We start from the raw sequence: 17,600 nt of genomic DNA, 5'->3' as shown, positions 1-17,600 counted from the left end.
AAAAGTAATAAATTTTATTAATCCTCTAATATTTATGGAGAAATAAACGAATCCCATGGCTTAAATTAATCCTAATGATTTGTATGCCCCAATGTATGGCCTACCATTGATTTCACAAAATGCTATTAGCATGGATGTTGATCTCAATAATCAAATCAAAATAATGATGTTGGTGTTTGGAAGGATTTAGCTAAATCACTACAAATAATTTTGATAACCAATTTCTTAAAAGAGCATGCGGTGCATTTTAGCTTTCTCCCTTCTTGGGCCATATCCTGAAGAATGTGATGGCTTAATCACATATAAATATATTTAATCAAATAATATAATTTTTATTTAATATTTAATACATGATATACAGATTAGGATCATACCCATCATAGAGACATAAATAATTGTTTGAAAATTCTGAAAAAGTTGTGTTTTCATGCCAAAAGCAAACAAGGACCGAGACAATCCAAGCACGTGACCTGTCAATGACTTCACCTTTGCTTTTCCCTTACACAGACCATTGTTCCTTTCTGGTCACAGTCACATATCTTCACTCCAATCACTGTAATTTTAATAATAATGCAAATAGTAAACAAAGCAGCTTTTTTTTACTTTTTTATATATAAAAACACTATTTGCATTGTTTTTAGTAATATTTTAAGAAAAAGAATAAATTTTTTCGTTACTGGTTTCTGTTTCTGCATCTACATGTGTGACTACTTTGGCATTTTGTCTTGGCCTCTATGTGTTTGGTTTTTTGTGTGTGAGAGAGTGAGTTTCATGCTCCTTTGCAAGATAAAGAAGATAATGGTAGTGGAAGAAAGCATTGCTAAGGCACACATGTAGCTTCTGGGGATTGTCCAATAACCTTATTGAAATCATATCAAGCATTCTCAGATCTCAAGGATCTTATAATTTTGAGCTTCGAAGTTTGGTTTGGTTTGTTTTTGGGCTTTTGTGTATTTTCCTGGTTGCTGATTAATCTTTTGGTCTCAGACACTGCTGGTTGGATTAAAATTCTCCTTTTTCAAGCTGGTTCTGTGGCGAAAAATGCAATTTTGGCATCTGGGTTGGTTGGATTGATGGCTATAGAATTGGCTCTCATGGGAAAGTTGCTATTTTTGGGAAAAATGCACTTGCTTTGGTAGAATCTGATTCTGAGAAAGGCTTTTATTTGTTTCGATAAGCTGATGATAAGGTGGTGCAGACACAAGTTCCTTGTCACAATGGGGAGTGTACTTTTCAATTATGGTGGTTTTGATTAATGGCTGCTTTGTAAGTGAAAGAGTGTGTAATTGAACTGAGAATAGAGAATGGAACTTAGTAGTTCAGTTTCATGGCTACTTGGTTTACTTCTTTTGGCTATGGTGGAAATGTCTTCTTCTGCTCTTTCTCCTTCAGGGATAAATTATGAAGGTTAACAGTTTAACTTCTACTTGAATTTCTTTTCACCTTCCAATTTAAAAATAGTAATCTTTGGTACAACTTATGATGGTAAAAATTTTAACTTAATGCTTTATGTCAGATAATTATGGTAGAGGGAGGATTGAAGTTGATGATTCTATTTTTGTGTTATTTTTGCTGAGAAAAATGAGAAGATGGAAACTATTTTTTACCAGTGTTGATTTTGTTCCTTGAACAGTTGTAGCTCTGATGGCCATTAAGAATGGCTTGAATGATCCCCATAATGTCCTTGAGAATTGGGATATCAATTCTGTTGATCCTTGTAGCTGGAGGATGATTACTTGTTCTCTAGATGGCTCCGTTTCTGCATTGTAAGTTCATTACATTTTGATCAGAGAAAATGAGATGATTGCTTTTGCTAGTGTCGGTTGCACCTATTATTTATTTATTTGTTCATATCAGGGGATTGCCTAGTCAGAACTTGTCTGGTACACTATCTCCAGGGATTCAAAACCTTACTAACTTGCAATCAGTGTACGTCATACTAACTCTTTATAAAGGTTCTTCCTTTCTGTGTTTTGATTTGAATTTGAACTTGGGTTTAGCATTCATTCATCAATTGTTATTGGTTTCCTTCATCATTTTCCAAATGTATGCTCTTTAGACTCATGGATGGATGATACTTAGGAAAGAGTTAATGAGTTATGATGCTGAAATAATTGTATACTCATCATCTACAGGTTGCTTCAGAACAATGCTATTTCCGGTCAGATTCCTGCTGCAATTGGAAAGTTAAAAAAGCTTGAGACACTTGACCTTTCCAATAATGCATTTAGTGGTGAGATACCAAGTTCTTTGGGAGGCCTCACAAGCCTGAACTACCTGTAAGTTGCAATTTTCCTTAGTTGATGTGAAGATTGTGGATTTTGATGATGACTCTTGACATTCTATCTCTGATGGTCATTTAAATTTGCGGTATGTACGTGTCAGGCGGTTGAACAATAACAGCCTTACCGGAGCATGCCCTCAGTCTCTTAGTAACATTGAAGGTCTAACACTTGTGTAGGTTTCTTTGTGCTATTAACCCCTTTTTCTTCAGTTATATCTGTCGCAATATTTAACAATATCTATGGCATGTTAACTATTTGGTCCAATCTATGTAGGGACCTCTCTTATAACAATTTGAGTGGTTCTTTGCCAAGAGTAACAGCAAGAACATTCAAGTAAGACCATTTTATTTTTGTAGTCTTTTGTTCTATAGACAAGCTTGATGCAAAAAGTGATGTATCAATATCTTGCTCAATTTTAACTTTCAGGATTGAGGGTAACCCGTTAATATGTGGTCCAAAAGCAAATAACTGTTCTAATGTGTTGCCAGAACCACTTTCCTTCCCTCCAGATGCTCTAACAGGTACCAGTGGCATGCATTCCCCCTTAAACTGCGTATTCAACATTCAAATTAATTATTTCTAACAATTTCATGACATGTTGGAACATGGGGGTTGTCTGTTGTCCAGCTCAATCAGACTCTAGCAACAAAAGCCATCGTGTTGCAGTTGCTTTTGGTGCGAGTTTTGGTTCTGCTTTTATCATTGTAATTATTGTTGTGTTTCTCGTTTGGTGGCGATACAGACAGAATCAGCAGATATTCTTTGATGTTAGCGGTTAGTCTTTTCTTCATCTTCCCCATTGAAAATGTTTTAATGAACATTACATTGTAGTTGAATATAGAATTTGATCATGAATACGCGCAAAATCCAAATGCAACCCTGATGTGATATTAATGAGATACCATATCAGGAAATCATGCATTTTTAGAGTCCTGGTATCCATAATATCCTTTTTTTTTAATTAGGTTTGAACTTAATTTTATAAGCATGATTAGTGTTCTGATATTTTCTTTAGTTCTTCTTTGTGGTATTCGATGTACTTTCTTTGTCACTTGTCAGAGCAATACGACCCTGAGGTGCGCCTTGGTCATTTAAAGAGGTATTCATTCAAAGAGCTTAGAGCCGCAACAGACCATTTCAGTTCAAAGAATATTTTAGGAAAGGGTGGCTTTGGAATAGTCTACAAAGGGTGCTTGAATGATGGAACAATTGTGGCAGTTAAAAGGTTGAAGGATTACAATGCTGCTGGTGGTGAGATCCAATTTCAGACAGAGGTTGAGACAATAAGTTTGGCTGTGCACCGGAATCTTCTGCGTCTCAGTGGATTTTGCAGTACTCAGAATGAAAGGCTCCTTGTTTATCCTTATATGTCCAATGGCAGTGTAGCCTCTAAATTAAAAGGTTAGCTACTTAGCCTCCATGATGGAACACTGCTGTTTCTGTTTTGTTTCTTGTATGCTAAGCAATGATATTTTCAGCTTCTAGTTACTGAAGAATACACTCCTATATCTTCAACACTCATTACTTAATCCTGGCTTTGGTTTCGGATTTGATAACAGATCATGTTCATGGTCGGCCAGCCTTAGATTGGGTGAGGAGGAAGAGAATAGCGATAGGTACAGCGAGGGGGTTGGTTTATTTGCATGAACAATGTGATCCGAAAATTATTCATCGTGATGTCAAAGCAGCCAATATATTGCTAGATGAAGATTTCGAAGCAGTTGTTGGCGATTTTGGTTTGGCTAAGCTTCTGGATCACAGAGATACTCATGTGACAACTGCTGTCCGCGGAACTGTCGGCCATATTGCTCCAGAGTACTTATCAACAGGTCAGTCATCAGAGAAGACTGATGTGTTTGGGTTTGGAATCTTGCTTCTTGAGCTAATCACAGGCCATAAGGCTCTAGATTTCGGGCGAGCAGCAAACCAGAAGGGTGTCATGCTTGATTGGGTAACCCTCATTCTTCTGATATATCTCTGTATTTGCATTGCTTCCCCTTCAAGTTAGCATTTGGTGAGTAAATTACAATTCTTGTGTTTATTATGAGCTTTCAGGTTAAGAAGCTCCACCAAGATGGAAGATTAAGCCAAATGGTGGACAAAGATCTAAGGGGAAGTTTTGATTTGCTTGAGTTGGAAGAAATGGTTCAGGTAGCACTATTATGCACACAATTCAAGCCTTCGCATCGCCCGAAGATGTCAGAAGTATTGAAGATGTTGGAAGGTGATGGATTAGCTGAGAGATGGGAGGCCTCACAGTCACACAAGAGTGAAACACCAAGGCTCCGATCTAGTAATAGTGAAAATAACCCTCAAAGATATTCAGATTTCATAGAAGAATCCTCACTCATATTAGAAGCTATGGAGCTTTCTGGCCCAAGGTGACAACAAATCATCTTGGCTTTCCACTATATATAGATGTAGTTTCAATGGTTAAAGAAAAAAACACAACATTATTATATATGTATTTGGTGTCTAATGTCAATAGCTATGAATATGATTGCTTGTATTCTTCTGTAAAAAGTTCTTTAAAAGAAAAGTAAGGAAACTCGTGCATTGTAGTTGGTTCAAAAGAATTTTGAATCAACGGTGGAGAATTCTAGTTTTTTTGGCATCGAAACGGAACCGGAGCCCAAATTAAGTTAGCATATAAAACGCAAGAATCTTTCATCTCCATATTTTTGTACAGTGAGTGACACCTATTCCGTTATTTCCCTTCTTGGTTGTGAATTGGGCTATTTTACATTTTTGTCACAGTTGTGCTAGTTCTGTCCAATGCAATTTAAGGCCCAAATTTTCTTAAATGGGTACACTATAGCCCAAAAGGAAAGCTCAATAGTTGGGCTAGTTTTTTTTTTTTAAATTAAGAAACCAGCTCTGGAGCAGTGGAACTAGTCAGCTAGCCAGTAGCCACTAGTGGCCTTCGGGTGTAGGCGTGAAGCGGCGAATTCCAACGTAGTCAAATATGAAGCCACGTGGCAGAACTTCACTACATTAAACTGCAGAGCTGGAATATGTCTGCGCATCGTGTCGCCGCATTAATTAACCGCCAGGGATTCACTACAACGCAACGCAAAGGGTCCCACTACCCCCATTGAAAATAAGCTAACCTGCATCTCAGTAACACTGTGCTCCTCTGCACTCTCATGAATCATGATTTATCACGCTCACCGATGACAAAGCACTCTCCTACCTACCCCCATGTGCTCCACGCGTCTTAATCACAACGGCGAGCGAAGGCGGTGCTGCCCCACACAACTTCACGGAGAACACCACCACCACATGCACTTTTACTTACACCATCACTTGCACCTTTACACGTGCCACGTGGCATCCATATCTTTTTCTACTACGCTTTTGCAAACAACAACTTTACAAAACTGTCCCTCCATTTTTATTTCATTTGCCGGAATGTTTTGTTATTTACTTATTTTTAGGTAGCAAAACTAATGTCTTCTTGCATTATATGAATTCTAAACATTCATTATCTGTATGGGAATGAACTGAATTATTTATTTTTCAGTCTATTAATGAATTATCTTTTTAAAGATTGTGAAAAATATTCTACTAAAATATTTTTGTTATTACTTCAACTCATTTTAAAAAAAATAGATTCTACTCTGATAGTTTCAAATAAATTAAATACACGTGTAGTTTAGTTATTATACCCCCAAAACAAAAATGACAAACTCTAATTTTATTCGTTGTTACCAGGCTGTAAATAGTGTCTGTGTTAAGATATCAAGTTCGTATTTGTGATTGTGTGGATAAAGTACTAAACAAGTTTGATGATAAGTTAAATCTGATTTCAGTCAGTAATTGGAGTTGGGAAGACTTCAAAACACTAATGCTTTAGAAAAATAGAAATATGATTTGAAAATATTAAATAAATAAATTCTTATTAATCAACAAGCTATATTTCAAATGGTATAATTTTTTTATCTTTATCTATAGATTTTAAATTCGATTCCTAATTTTAGAAAAAAAAAAGTAAATTACTATTTCTATCCACGAAAGTTGAAAACGCGGACAAATTTATCCATAAAAAATTATCATTTATACTCATAAAATATGAGTTTTATACAACAAAATTATCTAAACACTAAAAAATCACATAAAAGTTCTATATTACCCTTATCATGATAATATTATATATGAAATTTATGTTTTATAAGTATAAATGATAAATTTTTTTGCTCATGAATAAATTTATTAGCATTTTCAACTTTCATGATAAAAATAAAAATAAAAAACTCTCAACGGATTAAGAGCATGATTTCATTGATAACGTTTGGAAACCGGATTTCTCTAATTCTGTTTAACCACTAAAAATTGTAGGGGTGAGCACGCGTAAGTTTGGTTCGAGTTTAAGGTGAAATTAGAATTGAACGATCAAAATGTAATTGGTTCGATTTGGTTTGGATTTATACTTTTTTGTGTATGTATCCGAACTAAATCAAACCGATTAAGAACGGATTGATTCGATTTGGATAATTGAATACCCGATCACTTTGAAATTCATAAAAAAATCAAATTTTTATCTTAAAAATTCAACAAGTATAATAAACATGTAACATTAATATAAATAATTTAAACATATTAAATACTAAATACATTAAAAACTAAACTTATTAAAATCCAAATATATTAATAGTGAATAATCTCACTAAAAGTCACTAAAAATCATACATATTTTTTTATTTTTTTGTTTAATTAATATATGATCGGATTTACGGATTAGTTCGGATTCCGCACCCCCAAAATTGATACCCGAACCAATCACTAACAAAGGCCATTGATTTGGTTCGGGTTGGATCCGATTACCCGTTGGTTCCAAAACCAATTTAATTAATTCGGTTTAAATTCGAACAGATAATCGAATACCCGCTATCCGTGCTCACCCTAAAAAATTGAATTCGAAATTACCTAAGAAGAGGCCATTCAATTCCTTTTTTAGGGTAAAAACAATTAGCAGGACAACTTGCACTTTTTGTGCATATATAGTGCATAGTTTGCTATAAGAAAACAACAATGTTCATCTGAAATCTCAATCACAGGTGTTCGAACATTTTTGTTTTTTCTTTTCTATTTCTTTGGGGGGACCTAAATGAGATAGTGTTACTATTAACAAGTATAGGTAATTCTACGGCCAATTTTTTTTTCTTGTCAAATAAATAAATATATTTGAAATGATAAAAATTGTCGGTCACTTTGAACTTATATCCCAAAATGGAAAATCCTCTGCACATTTATTTAAATCAAAACATTGGTTTAGTTTGCGTTTTTTTTTTTTTCAGTATTTTTTTTTTAAATTTTATAAAAAAAAATAAAAACAGTAAAATAATAAAATTTTGTTTTTTATTTTTATTTTTTTCACAAAATAAAAAAAATAAAAACAATAAAATAAAAACAAAGGAAAATATAAAAACCTAAACTAAACACACGCTTATTTCTTTCACCGTTTCATTTAGTTTTAAATAATTCCAATTTTGTTAAAAATTAAACTTATAAAAAATAATAAAATAAAATTAATTATTATAAATTATTTTGACAAATTTAAATAAGTGAAAATAACAGACAACGGATAGCTTAACGATCCACAATCTTTTTTTTTTTGGTGACTTAACGATCCACAATCTAATCATATTATCTTGCATCCCAAACAGTAATCTCTATCCAAGTTTTTTTTTTTCCCTCAAAAAAAGAAATTAAGAATTTTGAATAATAATTAGAAAAAAAAAAAGATGTTTACAGTTTTGAAAAGGTTAGTTTGGGCAATATATGCATGAACAAGATGCAGGTTCAGCAGTTCACTCTGTTTCACTTTCAAAAAGGACACACAAAAAAACACACACACACCACAGTTCTGTGCCACTGAATCTTCTTCTCTCAACTCCGATTCAATTGACACATTTTTATTTATTTATTTAATTATTCTTGTATTTTGGCACTTGTTCCATGCCTTGGATTAATGACTCATTGGGACAGAAGAAAAGGGCATGCATGTTGTTCTTCTTCTCCATTTCCATGAACAACACCAAGAGGATTTCTTCATTCTCTGAGTCTTTTCTTTCACACAGGAGAAAAGTGTTTGCTGGTTTTGGTTTAGGTGTTGCATCTTCTCTTTTCATAATCTCATTGTTCTTCTTCCTCGGTACTAATAACTCGGTTCCCAAGGTTGAACATGTATTTGTTCCACCGTTTTATGACACTTATTATTCTTCACCCTGTAACAATCACTTTCACCCTTCTAATAATGTTTCTCATCATGAAACTTCAACTTTAGCAAGTGTTTCTGTTCATGTGAAGAACAATAGCACTATTTTGGTGAATTCTACTACTAATGAGAATAATAGAAACAACAATGCAACCTTGCATGCACATGATGAGGAAAGAGTAATTTCAAGGGAAACTGCAGGTGGTGGGAATTCATCTAGGATCTCCAAAGATTCAAACTTTCATGATGGAGGAATAAGGGTTGTTACAAATTATTCAAGTGTTTCTGGGGAAGGGAATAACAATGGGACACAAATGAAAAGTTCTTCAAGTTTAATTATAAGTAGTCCTAATAATGTGGGGTATGAGCAAAGCAAGAAGAATGTAACTGGCATTATTCATGATGGTTTGTATGAGAATTGTAACATATTTGATGGGAAGTGGGTAAGGGATGATTCAAAGCCTTACTATCCATTAGGTTCTTGTCCCTTCATTGACAGAGATTTTGACTGTCACAGTAATAAGAGGCCTGATTCTGAGTATGTCAAGTGGAAGTGGAAGCCAAATGGGTGTCAAATTCCAAGGTATTTATTAATTTTCACTATTTATATTGTTTAGAACTTAGAACATATTAATATCTTTGATAAGATATCATTGGTTAAGTATTGATGATTGATATACACTCATATGACAGTTTGAATGCAAGTGATTTTCTGGAGAGGCTTAAAGGACAGAGGTTGGTTTTTGTGGGAGATTCCCTTAACAGGAACATGTGGGAGTCCCTTGTATGCATCCTTCGCCAAAGCATAAAAAACAAGGCACGTGTTTTTGAGATCTCGGGAAAAAGGGAATTTAAGAAGAAAGGTGTCTATGCTTTTAGATTTGAGGCAAGCAAGCTTCTTCCATATATATAACTATTATTTTTTATTCAATTGAATTTAACATAACTCAATTTATTGGTGTGTGTTGTTCATGTTAGGATTATAATTGCTCGGTGGATTTTGTTATGTCACCATTCATTGTTCAAGAGTCAACTCTCAAAGGCAAGAATGGGACATTTGAGACACTGAGGCTGGATTTGATGGACCAAACAACTAAAAAGTATAAGGATGCTGATATCATAGTCTTCAACACAGGACATTGGTGGACCCATGAGAAAACATCTAAAGGGTCAGTTCATCATCATAAGAATCTAGCTAGTTGCAACAAAATTCTTCATACATTGATTCACGAGTATACTATAATTCCCTTTTCAGAGAAGATTACTATCAAGAAGGGAACCATGTATACCCAAGACTTAAGGCTTTGGATGCATACAAGAGGGCTTTGACCACTTGGGCTACATGGGTTGACCGACACATTGATCCTAATCAAACCCGGGTTTTCTTCAGGGGATACTCAACTACACATTTCTGGTATCACTCTTTTCTACTTAGCTTCCATTCATTTATGTTATTATGTATATGATTAGTTAATAGTACTGTGTGGACTTTTCTTCAGTGTTCAAAAACTGTAGCAACCATTTTATTGCATATATGTCAAAATAACACAATTGGCCCTTCAACTTACATCAAAACTCAATTTGTAAACTCTTAATCATGAGAGTTCACTGGAACATTTGGGAGTTTGACAACCTTAATTAAGATTTTGAACTTGCATGCATGGCTTTGATTCAAAATTCTAAGACATTTCTTCAGGGGAGGGCAATGGAACTCAGGAGGACAGTGCCACAAAGAAACTGAGCCAATATTCAATGAAACTTACTTGCAAAAGTATCCTTCAAAGATGAGGGTTGTGGAGTATGTTATCCATAACATGAAGACACCAGTTGTGTACATGAACATTAGCAGGCTCACTGATTACAGAAAAGATGGGCATCCTTCCATATATAGAAAGGATTATAAACCATCAACAACAGATCAGAACAACTCTCTATTTGAAGATTGCAGCCATTGGTGTTTACCAGGAGTGCCAGATACTTGGAATGAATTACTATATGTTTCTCTCTTAAAAGATGGAAGGGGAACTTGGAATACTTGATGATCTTCCACCATTTTACTAATTTCAAGAGGGTTTTATGCCAACTGTGCATTTGCGAGTTGGGATTTTAGGGAGCTTGTGTTTCCGGGAATGTTTTTACATTTTTGGAAACTTTTTGAGAATTTTAAATTGAAAATTCTCGAAAATGTAAAAACATTCTGCGAACCACATGCCCCCACAAGGGAAATGGAAGAACCGGAAAGGCCGGAAGAGTAATCGCTTCAATATTCCAACTCGCAATCGCGACCAAGAGAATGGCCACCCGGCACATGCTGCAACCTTATATATCATCAGCTCACACAACTGGAATGTCTAATTCTGAGTTTTTTCCACTAGAAATGTTGTTCATATATAAGGTTGTATTGAGTTAGCTATATATAGTTTGATTGAGTGACAAGATTGTGTATAGGCTTTTTACAAATTACACTCATCTAGCTACAAGGACATGCCATTATACCTTGGATGGCACATCATTTTCAAATTTTTTAGCTGTTATTTTCAGTATCTTATGACAGATTTGGTTGCAGACAATAATGAAGAATCAAATTTTGTGTAAAAGGGTGTTGTTTTTTTAAAGTAATTACTGAGATAGAAGCTGTCCTAAGGGAACTGGGAATTGATAATCCATTGAAGTGTTAAACCCATAAGGGGCTAAATAGGCATCTAGATCTTGGAAACCAACAATTTCAACATGTTCCCTATTGGAAGGTCAAGAAATTGTTGGATAATTAACTTCAACAATGAAACATCAGATGAAAACTTTTATTGAATGTAAGGCCATAAGTCCATAACACAAGAAGCATACATACACACATGAAAAAGGGAAACAGACACAAACATTTACCTACCTACATACTCATCTGCAGAAACTGAAATAGTAGCTTCTCAAAGGAGGAACATCTTCTTAGGTTATTAAATTCTAATTGAAGAAGAAGAACTAACTAGTACAGAAATGAATTGATTGATACATAGCCATATAAGGACCCTTCCATATGTATATATAGGAGTGTCCATTAGTGCCTTCTTGTGACTTGCCGGTTTGCCAAGGCTGTACCCAAATTAAAACTTTGGAGCTGGAGAATGCTTTAATTTCCCTCTGCTACTCATCACAGAGAATGATGCATTTCCACATAGGCAAACTGTGTTGAAAGTGGAGTAGAAGTGTGAAGAATCTACACACGATCCTCCATGTATGCTTCTCTTTCAAGAGCCACGGGTAGATTCTTCCCAACAAAGCTGCTCCATCATTCAAGTGATCCTTCTTCTCTATAGAGAACGCTACTTAGTAGAGAAGTTATTATTTTGCAGCCATTGCCTTAATAAATAACTTCTCATCACAACTAACTCTTCATCAGTAGTCATCACTAGTGCTATCATCTATTCATTATCCAAATGCCTTAACTTCCTTAACTTTTTTTTTAAGTACTAAATTGGTCCCTTATGTTTAGGCGTAATTCTGTTTTGATTCTTAAGATTTAAAGTATTCTATTTGAATCCAAAAAAGTTTCATTTAGCATCAATTTAGTCCCACAGTGTGGTCAAAGTTAAATAATTAACGGAATGTCCTACATAACAACAGTACAAGAACAAAATCGATAATTTGGAGAACAATACAGACTACAGAGGTACAAAATCAACCATGGATACATCAATACATTTATTTATTATTTTTCTTACAATATAAATAAAATATTTTCTATAAAACTAAAGAGAATGATAAATAAATGTATTGATGCATCAATGGTTGATTTTGTGCCTCTTGAGCTTGTACTTGTTCTCCAAATTATCGATTTTGTTCTTGTACTGTTGTTATGTGGGATATTCCGTTAATTATTTAACTTTGACCTCACTGAGGGTCTAAATTGATGCTAAATGAAACTTTTTTAGATTCAAATAGAACACTTTAAACCTTAAGGACTAAAACATAATTACGCCCAAACATAGGGGATCAATTTAGTACTTTACCCTTCAAATAAATAGTCAAATTTGTCTCTCAAAAATCACTCTTCTTTAAATTGGTCCCTAAATTTTTTTAATCAAATTTATATTTCAAAAATTTTAATTTAATCATGTTGATCCATCACTTCTTTTGTCGATGGTATATATCAAAATATTTTAATGTGGCACATTAACTGATATCACAACAAATTGGCTATTAACATGATATGTTTATGAAATTATATTAAATCAAAACTTAATTGAAGGAGGACTTTGAGGTATTGAAATTTCTTAATTTAGGTTAATTTGATCTAATTTTATAAATTTATTATGTTATCTGCGAATTAAAATTACTAAGTGTGTGTTATAGTATCAATTGACGTACCATATTAACAAATTTTTTATGCCATTAATAAAGAAAATCACGGAAAAATCAACATAATTAACTCAAATTTAACCATTTGTTCTTTTTTTTAAAGTAGTAGTTGCAATTGGAAAGCATGTACATAGTGATACTAACCAAATTTAAATTAAAGAAAAAATTTTAGAAAGAGCAATTTTTAGTAATTTTAGTTACTGTTTAACCAACATAAATATTAAATTCTGATAAATGTATATATAAATGGTATTAATTCATATGTATAAAATCTAATAAATATAAATATAAATTATATATTTTATATATAATAATTTTTATAAATATTAATACAAACTATTATTTATTAAATTATATAGAGTAAAGTATCGTTTTTGTCCCCAACGTTTGAGGTAAGTCCTATTTGTGTCCCTAACGTTTAAATCGTTCTATTTGTATCCTTAACGTTTATAAAAGTGATTCAATGTTATCCTACTGTCAATTATACTAACAAATCAGATTATATTTTTTAATTATTCTCACTGGGATGTATTCATTCTCAATTAGGTCTCACTTGGATGTGGTTGATTTTAATATTATACCCACTATTTGTGCTTAGATTCAATCATGCCCTTAGAAAAGTGAATTATGTAAATGTTATAGGAATTAGTTTTAACATTTGATGAGCTATTTTTCGGAGTAGATCATCGATTCTATCCCAAACATTTATATTCTAACTTCAAGAAGAGATTTTTAAAACTCAAACTAAAGCATTCATGATGTGTAATTGACGGCAGGATAACATTGAATCACTTTTACAAACGTTAGGGATACAAATAGGACGATTTAAACGTTAGGGACACAAATAGAATTTACCCCAAACGTTGGAGACAAAAACGATACTTTACTCAATTATATATTATATTATTTATCTAAAATAATAATATTTATTAGTTATGTAATATTACTGTAAATTAAATTATATGAACAGTATGTACTACTGTGTGTACATTATTTAAAAAAATACGCACACGTAGACTGTAGTAAAAAATATATAATGATTATATATTTGATTTATCAACTATCATGGTAATCTTAACCTAATTAATTACCTAACTTGTTGAATCCCATCCATGACTCTATCTCACACTAGACCTACCATAATTATTGTTCCATTTTTCACAATTTTTTTTAATCAAATGGAAGGAAGTGTTAATATCCCTACCCTAATTTTGATAGTCCATTCTTTATCTACTACTTATAGAGCTATAGGCCTATATGAATAGCCATCTAGCTACTTGTGTCCATAAGAGGGGCGGAGCTTAGTTTAGATAAGGGAGGTCATAATCTCTCCAAATTTTTTATAAAAAAATTAATAGTATTTTATTAAAAGATAAAAAATAGTTCAATTGATTTAAATATTTTATTATGATTTAAAATATCTAATAAATTCAATAAGCAACATTCTCTCTATTTTTAAGTTTAAATATAAAAAATTAGATATTTTTTATTATTTTATATTTTACTATTTATTTAATTTAATTTTTATATGATAAAAAATAATTCAATAAATATTATAAATTTTAATATTTATCCTTCTAACTTCTTCCTTACATATTTTACAGGATATATATATATATATATATATATATATATATATATATATATATATATTCAAATTTTATATAAAATAATAATAAAAATTAAAGAATTGATGTATTTTTTAAGAGGAATGCTAATATTTAAGAATAATAACATATAACTTTTACAACATCAACACCTGTAGATAATTCTTCTATTTTAATGAATTACGAAAAAAGTGAGATACAACTTTTAAAAGTTTAAAAAGTTACATCTCATGAGTTTAACCTTAATTTTTTGGAACGAGATCCTGAAAAACGGCTTTAAATTTGGCAATATCACCAAAACCAAAAAGATGAAATTAGACAAACTTATCTTAAATGGAGTCTATATCAAAAGCATCTTAACAATTATCCTTTATCTGACTCCAAAATTTTATTTCAAGTTCTGCCATCGTGCATAACGACTTAAATAGATAAAAACCCTAGGTAATATTACCTTCCCTCATAGGCAATTTAGGGAATTTAATAACATGATAATCATGTTAAATTTCCAAAAAAGAGAGTATATCCACTTATGATATAATTATTTTGTACCATTAAATGATGTGACTATTCAATATATATATATATATATATATAGCCAATGAATAATAGCTCAAATAGCTTCATACTCAATTAAGAGATTGCGGGTTCGAGTTTTCTATCTTTGATTGGTGACTGAACATAACACAAAGAAAAAACACCTAAGAGAAAGAGTAACACTCCTCTCTAATAATAATGTCTAAATTATTAGGGGGTTGTAACCACTCTAGGTACACCTGCTTGTTTAAAGCAGCAGTCTTAGCCATTAAATCAGCCGCTCTGTTTGCTGTACGCTGGATGAGCACTAAAGTAGCTGTCCAATTGCGCTGAAGCATCTCTTTGATTTTGCCAAGCAGATCAGAGTCATTCGTAATCATGCTGGTTGTGCCTCGCGAAACAAGAAAAAATGCATCAAGATTATCAGTTTCACATATGACCTCTTTACACTCGCAATCCCAAGCCATAACAAGCCCTCTCCAAATAGCATGAAGCTCACAAGAGAGAACACTAGAAAGAGGTATACTGGCAGAACAACCTTTCATCCAAATTCCCATGCTGTCTCTAATAATACATCCAAAGCTCGCTAATTGCCCATTTTCAAAAACGCTTGCATCGCAGTTCACTTTACAGACATTCATTGGAGGTGGTTCCCAGTTATATTGCAAAGAGGAAGGAATAATATGTTTTTGGTTGGTAACAACCTTAGAGAAATCGCGAGCAGCATGTTGAACTAAGTGAACAATTTTCTCCTTACTCCATGGATCATCTTGATAGAAGATGTCATTGTTCCTATCCCTCCAAATCCACCAAAAGGCCGCTGCAAAGAGAAACTCATTTTTGTTGAGGTTAGAACGAATCCAAGACACAAAATCCAAACTAGAGTTCTCAGCGGTCATTCCCAAATTTAAGCTAATCCAAATCTGACGAGCTTTTTAGCAAGTCCTAAAGCAGTGGTTAATATCCTCTAGAGCAAGATAACATCGCTGACAAAAATCAGAAGTAGCAAGACCTCTTTGAAACCGGTAACTAGCTGTGGGAACTCCGTTGTTGAGACAAAGCCAGAGCAGATACTTTATCTTCTCCGGTATTCTCAAGCGCCAAAGCCAAAGCCAATTTTCATTATCGTTCCAGCCAAATTTCTTCTTCAATAGCCATTCATACCCGCTTTTAGTCGAGTAGGTGAGAATATTTGAGTTTGTCCAAAACCAACCTGTTTTATCTCCTGCCTGCTTGATAGGATCAAAGAGCATCAAATCAAGTTTAACTTCTTCCGGAATCATTGTGCAAAGAATATCCCACCGCCAATGTCCATGGTCCCAGACATCTTCTAGCTTCAAGTGAGAATCAGAGATGTGCACAAAAGGAACCAAAGGAGCTAGTGTTCCACATGGTCGCCAAGCATGATACCAAAAGGATTGAGACATCCTGCCTGTACACCAATCAAAACCATCACGAAGCTTTTCTATTGTCTTATAAATCGCTCGCCAAGTGCTTGAAATATTATTAGAAAAATTGGATGAAAAGCAAGACCTCCCAGATAAATATTTTGCCAACATAATTCTTACCCAAAGCTTATCATTATTATGCAGTAATTGCCAAACAAGCTTTCCTAATAAAGCAAAATTTACACAGTGGGTATCTCTAATTCCCAAGCCTCCATATTTTCTTGGAGTGACAACTTTGCTCCACTTGACATAATTTAAGCATCGCTCCCCCACCTTTCCCTTCCACAAGAATTGTCTAAGCACAGAATCAATCTTTTGACAAATCGAAGTAGGAAAAAGAGTCACTTGCATCTGATAAATAGGAAGAGAAGAAGTAACAGATTTAATTAAGCAAAGTCTGCCTGCTCTGTTAAGGATTTAAAATAATAAATATAATTAAATAAATATATAAAATAATTTATATTAACTACATTAAAATTAAATTTCTTTATTTGTATAATAATAAGCTTTAAAACATGTGTACCGATCTCCGATTAGGGGTGTCCGCGGATCGGATCGGACCGGATATGGCCAAAAATTCGATCCGATCCGCACAATTTTCATCGGATCGGATCGGATATGATATCCGCGCTTTTTAGTGTCGGATCCGATCCGATTCGATCCGCAAATGTACGGATCGGATCAGATCGGATATCGGATATATCCGCATGCTTAAACTTTCTCTTTTTAATCATATTTCTATGTAAAAAAATTCAATAAAAATATATTTTTCATACTTTAAACTTATTTATTCCTAAAATATTTTTAATCAAACTCTTTCTAAATAACAAAAATAAAATAATACAATATATGAATAATAATTACTAACTAAAATAAACAAACAAGTAAATATAATACCAAACATATATATATATATATATATATATTTACTTTTTAATTATTATTGTGCGGATCTGCGGATCCGCGGATCGGATACGCGGATGTAGAGCAGATATCCGCGATCCGATCCGCAAAGGGTGCGGATCGGATCGTATCTGCAGTTTTCGGATCGGATGCAGATATTTACCGCGGATCTGCGAATACGATCCGATTCATGGACACCCCTATCTCCGATCACATCTCTTCTTTTTCTTTTTTCTTTTTTCTTTTTCATTTG

General features: G+C 33.3%; 2 protein-coding genes across 3 annotated transcripts; both read left to right on the top strand.

Annotated features, from left to right (window-relative positions):
- The first annotated feature begins 370 nt into the window (after positions 1 to 370).
- Positions 371 to 4,824, top strand: LOC112733879 (protein NSP-INTERACTING KINASE 3). Its single transcript, XM_025782978.3, has 11 exons — positions 371 to 1,407; positions 1,634 to 1,766; positions 1,858 to 1,929; positions 2,136 to 2,279; positions 2,386 to 2,457; positions 2,559 to 2,618; positions 2,712 to 2,806; positions 2,913 to 3,059; positions 3,345 to 3,686; positions 3,845 to 4,236; positions 4,341 to 4,824. Exons 1-11 carry the CDS (start codon positions 1,305 to 1,307, stop codon positions 4,668 to 4,670), a joined length of 1,890 nt encoding a protein of 629 aa, XP_025638763.1. The 5' UTR covers positions 371 to 1,304; the 3' UTR covers positions 4,671 to 4,824.
- Positions 4,825 to 8,092: 3,268 nt separating this feature from the next.
- Positions 8,093 to 11,099, top strand: LOC112733878 (protein trichome birefringence-like 2). Of its 2 annotated transcripts, none has more exons than XM_025782976.3 (5): positions 8,093 to 9,085; positions 9,196 to 9,388; positions 9,481 to 9,671; positions 9,758 to 9,916; positions 10,199 to 11,099. In XM_025782976.3, the coding sequence occupies exons 1-5, from the start codon at positions 8,244 to 8,246 to the stop codon at positions 10,539 to 10,541; spliced, it is 1,728 nt and encodes a 575-aa protein (XP_025638761.1). In that variant the 5' UTR covers positions 8,093 to 8,243; the 3' UTR covers positions 10,542 to 11,099. The 2 variants fall into 2 exon arrangements, with proteins under 2 accessions (XP_025638761.1, XP_025638762.1); XM_025782977.3 differs by having other exon boundaries at positions 8,100 to 9,085; positions 10,187 to 10,324.
- The last annotated feature ends 6,501 nt before the right edge of the window (positions 11,100 to 17,600 follow it).

The sequence above is a fragment of the Arachis hypogaea genome, chromosome 13 (assembly GCF_003086295.3).
Source record: "Arachis hypogaea cultivar Tifrunner chromosome 13, arahy.Tifrunner.gnm2.J5K5, whole genome shotgun sequence".
Lineage (NCBI taxonomy): Eukaryota > Viridiplantae > Streptophyta > Magnoliopsida > Fabales > Fabaceae > Arachis > Arachis hypogaea.
Note: the sequence above shows the minus strand (reverse complement) of the source record. Positions and strands in the feature narration are given on the sequence as shown.

What these genes read in the sequence shown, in the direction of transcription:
- LOC112733879 (XM_025782978.3), top strand. Translation starts at nt 1,305, where the DNA reads ATGGAACTTAGTAGTTCAGTTTCATGGCTACTTGGTTTACTTCTTTTG. An exon ending in CTCACAAGCCTGAACTACCT is followed by an intron (nt 2,280 to 2,385) that starts GTAAGTTGCAAT and finishes TGTACGTGTCAG; the next exon opens with GCGGTTGAACAATAACAGCC. An exon ending in GTAACAGCAAGAACATTCAA is followed by an intron (nt 2,619 to 2,711) that starts GTAAGACCATTT and finishes TTTAACTTTCAG; the next exon opens with GATTGAGGGTAACCCGTTAA.
- LOC112733878 (XM_025782976.3), top strand. Translation starts at nt 8,244, where the DNA reads ATGCCTTGGATTAATGACTCATTGGGACAGAAGAAAAGGGCATGCATG. An exon ending in TCTATGCTTTTAGATTTGAG is followed by an intron (nt 9,389 to 9,480) that starts GCAAGCAAGCTT and finishes TGTTCATGTTAG; the next exon opens with GATTATAATTGCTCGGTGGA. An exon ending in TACTCAACTACACATTTCTG is followed by an intron (nt 9,917 to 10,198) that starts GTATCACTCTTT and finishes ACATTTCTTCAG; the next exon opens with GGGAGGGCAATGGAACTCAG.